The 5293-nt window shown below is 58.1% G+C and overlaps 1 protein-coding gene across 1 annotated transcript; it reads left to right on the top strand.

The window, feature by feature from the left end:
• Positions 1-3729: 3729 nt before the first annotated feature.
• On the top strand, positions 3730-5293 carry LOC134413630 (small ribosomal subunit protein uS14). The gene is made up of 3 exons (XM_063147691.1): positions 3730-3867; positions 4381-4480; positions 5154-5293. Exons 1-3 carry the CDS (start codon positions 3806-3808, stop codon positions 5160-5162), a joined length of 171 nt encoding a protein of 56 aa, XP_063003761.1. The 5' UTR covers positions 3730-3805; the 3' UTR covers positions 5163-5293.

The following is a 5293-nucleotide window of genomic DNA, read 5'->3' as shown; positions in this document are numbered from 1 at the left end:
GAAACCGTAGTGGATAAAAACAGAATGACTAGTGGAGAAGGGAAGGGGTCCAAAAGAAACTTTGGACCCCCTCATAAAATTCCTCTCAGAGGCCCTGCCAGCTCCACCTGGACATCAGGGCAAAACAGCATCTCTCAAAAATAAAATCCCCTTCCGTTATGTTTTCAGGAATTGCAACTTTGCCTCCCGAGTAAGAATGCTTAGGAGGACAGTACTAAAGAGCACATTCCTGTGCAGGAAGAAAGAAGCCCTTCAACTCCCAGCATCCCTCGCTAGCGTTACTGCCTGGTGCATGCTGGGAGTTGTAGGACATCTGTCTGAACATGCATAGGATTGCGCCCTAACTGATGTAAGGCAATGGTCTTCAACTGGTCCAGACCCGAGGCCCATCTCAGATGTCCAACCTGCAACAGGGGACCAACGTTTCTCCATGCCCAACATGGCAGTAAGAGCTTTGCCATGACTCACCTAGACTGATCTTGCGACCCGCTTTTGGGTCACAACCCACTGGTTGAAGACCACTCGTGTAAGGGGTGGGTAGAAGGTAGGTTCTGGTCCACCGGAGGAGCACTGGCCAATTTCTGGTCAACCACTGACACCAGATGGTTATTCGGATTCTTGGGGGGGGGGGGGGGAATGTAGAATTCGGGGGACTTTGGTCTGATCCTACAAAGCACTTCTGTATACCAGTTGCTGGGGAACATGGGCAGGAGGGTGCTAATGCACTCCTGTCCTACTTGGGGGATTTCCACAGGCAGCTGGTTGACCACTGTCTACTGGACTAGAAGAACAGAATACTGGGCTAGATGGACCCTCGATCCATTTGGATTTTCCGCATCAAAATGAGTTCGGCCGGCTGGCACACATGCACTCTGGAGCAGCCCCCAGAATTCACAAATTCCCAGCTCCTGCTGACTGTGTCCATGCGCAGCAGGAGAGAGGTGCATCATGTCACTGGCACATGCGTTGATCTGGACGGAGATAGCCTAGTTACAGTTATCCATGCTCTGATAACCTCTCGTTGGGCTGCCTTTGAAAACGGTCCGGAAACTTCAACTGGTACAAAACAGGGCAGCACAGTTACTAACAGGGACCGGCCGATGAGACCACATCACGCTAGTCCTTTTCCAGCTTCACTGGCTGCCAGTCCAGGTCTGGGCCCGATTCAAAGTGCTGGTATTAACATTCAAAGCCCTAAACGGCTTGGGGCCAGGCTATCTGAAGGAACGCCTCCTCCCGTATGTACCTGCCCGGACCCTAAGATCATCCTCAGGGGCCCTTCTCCATGAGCCCCTGCCAAAGGAAGTGAGGCAGGTGGCTACCAGGAGCAGGGCCTTCTCTGCTGTGGCACCCTGGCTGTGGAATGAGCTCCCTAAGGCGGTTTACTTGGCGCCTACATTATATGCTTTTAGACGCCAGGTGAAGACCTTTTTATGCTCCCAGCATTTTAACAGTCTATAAATTAATTTTAACTTTGCTGTTTTAAATTTGTATTTTTGCATTGCTCATGCTTTTATCTTGGTTGTGCTTTTAAACTGTATTTTATATTATGGTTTTATACTGTTGTTTTATACTTTGAATTGTCTTAATTTTGTAAACCTCAGTGACCGGGCAGGTTGGTAGGGCAGAAGACGCTCTCTCAGGTATGCTGGTCCCAAGTTGCTTAGGGCTTTGATTAGACCAAAGTGAAAAAGCTCACTTATTCTAAAAATAGTGGCGCTCAGGCTAAACCTGAGTGTTCAGACAGCACACTAAGCCACAGTTAGGCCGCTAACCCTTTTGCAGCAAATGGTTAGTGAGTGTGTTTGAACTGTGGTTATGTAGCCGCCATGGTTAGGAACGGCTCAAACGACACGCTAAGTCGTGGTTCACACAACATGGTATTTTAGGATACTTCTAGGATGCTTTTAGGATGCTTTTTAACAGTGTATATTATGTTTTTAATCAGTATTTTATGTATTTTATGCTTGCTGTTGTTCCCCGCCTCAATCCAATCAGAGAGGCAGGTAAGAAATTTATTAGTAGTAGTAGTAGTAGTAGTAGTAGTAGTAGTAGCATGCCATAGTGTTAACTCAAAACAGTGAACCACTGTGGCAGCGTGTCATCTGAACAGGGTCACTACTGGAAGGAGCCAAAGCTGCATCTTTTCCTTAGAAAGGAAAGACAGAAGCACGCGGCGGAGGCGGAGCCCTTGGGCAGGGCAGGTGGAGCGCATCTCCCCCGCGCGCATCTTCAGCCTTGACCTGCGGAGGGGCTCTCCGGCTAGGCACACGTTTTCCTAGGAGTAAAGCACTAGTCAACTCAGAGCAGCCACGTTCGGCCTTGAAAAGCACCTTCTCTCGGACCTAGTCACGACTGAAAAGGCCAGCCCTGGACGCCCCTGGCTGCTGCTCTGCAGAGCTGGATCGCGACCCCGGCCACCCCTAAGGTTTATCCTGGGACCATCCCGGGTTCGCCCCTGCCTGAGCACGGGATCCCCTGTGTGTCACCTAGATGAACAGCTTTGGCCCCTGGACGATCCAGGGATAAACCTGAGGTCTAGCTATGGCCCCGGACTCGCTCCGGGGCGCAAGAGGCCAGAAGCCGCTTCCTCGGCGCGCTTCGCTTCCACAGCGACGCTTTCTCTCGCTGTCGCTCTCGCTCTCTCTGCCGCCGCCACTGCCGCGGGAGGAGGAGGAGGGGGGGGGGATCGGGTCCGCGCCCAACTCCGCACTGACCCCTGCTGGCGGCGGCGGGGAAATCCTCGCCGCCGAGCGGCACTTCCCGCCTCTGGCCAGGGGGAGGCGCTGCCCTCGCGGAGCGCAAAGCGGGTTCATCGGCCACGAACTGGACAGCCGGACAGGATGCGGGCCGAGCCCCCTCCTTGCGCAGGAGCCCTCCTATGCCCCAGTCGCCAGGCTCCGACGCGGGCAGGCAGCCCTACTGGAGGTGCCCCCCTTCTTCTCTCGAGTGCTGCCAAGGCAGAGGCAGGATGCGTGCCGAGCCCCCTCCTTGCGCAGGAGCCCTATTCAAGGTTCCCTATGCACAGGATCCCTCCAGGAGCCCCCCCTCTGATGTCCCAGCCCCCAGGCTCTGCCATGGGCAGGTAGCCCTACTGGAGGTGCCCCCCTTCTCCTCTCGAGTGGTGCCAAGGCAGGGCAGGGCGCGTGCACAGGATCCCTCCATGAGCCCCCTGACCCAGCCCCCAGCCTCCAGGAAGGGTGATCCCCCGGCAGCAGGCAGGCAGGCAGGCAGCCCGGGCGCGGCGGGGCAAAAGGAGAGCCCGGGTCTCGCTGTGTTGCTCAGGCTACGCTGCAGCGGCTATTCACAGGCGCTGTCCCACTACTGATCGGCGCGGGAGTTTTGACCTGCTCCGTCTCCGACCTGGGCCGGTTCACCCCTCCTTAGGCAACCTGGTGGCCCCCGGCTCCCCGGGGATCGCCATATTGATGCCGAACTTAGTGCGGACACCCGATCGGCATAGCCCACTGCAGCCCAGAACTCCTGAGCTCAAGCGATCCGCCAGCCTCAGCCTCCCGAGTAGCTGGATTACAGGCGCGCGCCACCACGCCCGGCTGCAGCAGGCAGCGCCCGGCGCCTACAAGAGGCCGAGCGGCGCCCTGACGTCACCGCGGAGGCAGGGCAGGGACGGAGGCAGGGGCGGAGCAGAGCGGGCAGCCAAGGCTTCACTGGGTTCACGGAGGCTGCGCGGGCGGCGCTGGGCCTGCCGGGAGCGGGCTCTTCTGCGCCTGCGCGGGGCGGCCCGGCCTTTTCCTCTCCTTCCCTCGGCGCGTGTGGCGAGTGAGCGGCAGCAGCAGCCATAGCCATGGGCCACCAGCAGCTCTACTGGAGCCACCCCCGGAAGTTCGGGCAGGGCTCGCGATCCTGGTGGGTGGCCGGGGGGGAGGGGGCCAGGGGGGGGCTGGCCAGGGGCTCGGTGGCCGTCTTCCTGTGGGGGGGTCCTGGGGAGGGGGCGGCAGGACTCCCCCCTCCCTCCTTCCGTCCCTCTCTCTGCCGGGGCTAGGAGGGGAGGGGGCTGAGAGGGGGCTCCCCTCCCGACCTGCCCCTCACCCGACCCATCCCCTCTTGGCCTGGGAGGGAGGGAGGGAAGGAGGGAGGGAGCTGCCCTCCTAGGTGCCTTGGAGGCATGAGGGGCCCCGATCCAGACGGCCTAGGGGGTGAGCCGTCCCCCCTCCCCCCCTCCCTCCCTCCCGGGGAAGGCTGGCCATGAGCTGCCCTTGGGCTCCCTGAATGCCACAGGAGGTGGGGGGCGGAGCATGTGCCTTGATGGGGTGCTCCCAGGGGGGGCTGGGCTGAGGCTGGGCTGCCCTGCATGGGGGGCACATGGGAAGGCGTTGCTCACCCTCCTTCCCTCCCTCCCTCCCTGCCTCCCTCCTGCAGCCGCGTGTGCTCAAACCGCCACGGCCTGATCCGCAAGTACGGGCTCAACATGTGCCGACAGTGCTTCCGCCAGTACGCCAAGGACATCGGCTTCACCAAGGTGAGATCTGGGGCTGCGTTGGGGGCCTGGCAGACTGGCTTGCCTTTCCGGCTGGCCTTCCTCCTGCGAGGGCCACTTTCGGGGGAAGTCAGCTGCTTGCCCGGCTCTCTGACGTGGACACGGGGTCCCCGGGTGAGCTTTCAGTCCAGACTGAAGCAGCTGAAGCCACTCGTCTACCCACGATCGTGTGGCCCTCCTAACTCCTGCTGATAAATGCCACGCCGTGGCCACAGGGCACGTTTAATTGACAGCGTCCCAATTCACTAATGCCAGATGTTAGGCCGGTCACTAGCTTAGATTATTCTGGTTAGAACAGCCCTGTTTAATGGAGGGTGGAGAGCTCCAGCAACGTGTATTCGCTACGAAGGCTCCTGGGAAATTCCCATGTTCAGAAGCAGCATTAGGAGACCTTTGGGCACTAGAAGCTGGGCACAAACACAGGAGTTCCACCTGCTGCCTTTGTGCCGTGTTTGTGAGTGCCCCAGAAGCACACCTTAATGGGGGATAGCAGAGTGACTGGCTAGCACGAGTGGGGGTGTAGTGGCAGCCACGTGGCTAAAGCACAGGATGGGGCTGCAGGTGACCCCGTAGCAGGATATGGTGGAAAATATGTAGGCTCCAAGGGAAAGCTGGTTAGCTGTATGCTCACGGTCCTTCTCTTCTCTCCGTTCAGTTGGATTAAGCACCAGTCTACAGAGATGGCTTGAAGAGACCTGCGAAGAATCCTGGAGGATCCTGAATGAGCGATTATTGCTATATATGGTGTACATAAAAGGAAATGTGTGTGCATAAAAATAAAGAGGGCTTTGTTCA

The sequence above is a fragment of the Elgaria multicarinata genome, chromosome 2 (assembly GCF_023053635.1).
Source record: "Elgaria multicarinata webbii isolate HBS135686 ecotype San Diego chromosome 2, rElgMul1.1.pri, whole genome shotgun sequence".
Taxonomy (NCBI): domain Eukaryota; kingdom Metazoa; phylum Chordata; class Lepidosauria; order Squamata; family Anguidae; genus Elgaria; species Elgaria multicarinata.
Note: the sequence above shows the minus strand (reverse complement) of the source record. Positions and strands in the feature narration are given on the sequence as shown.

Excerpts from the sequence above, each read along its gene's own strand:
- LOC134413630 (XM_063147691.1), top strand. The coding sequence starts at position 3,806 with ATGGGCCACCAGCAGCTCTACTGGAGCCACCCCCGGAAGTTCGGGCAG. Across the intron at positions 3,868-4,380 it reads GGGCAGGGCTCGCGATCCTG|CCGCGTGTGCTCAAACCGCC; the intron begins GTGGGTGGCCGG and ends TCCCTCCTGCAG.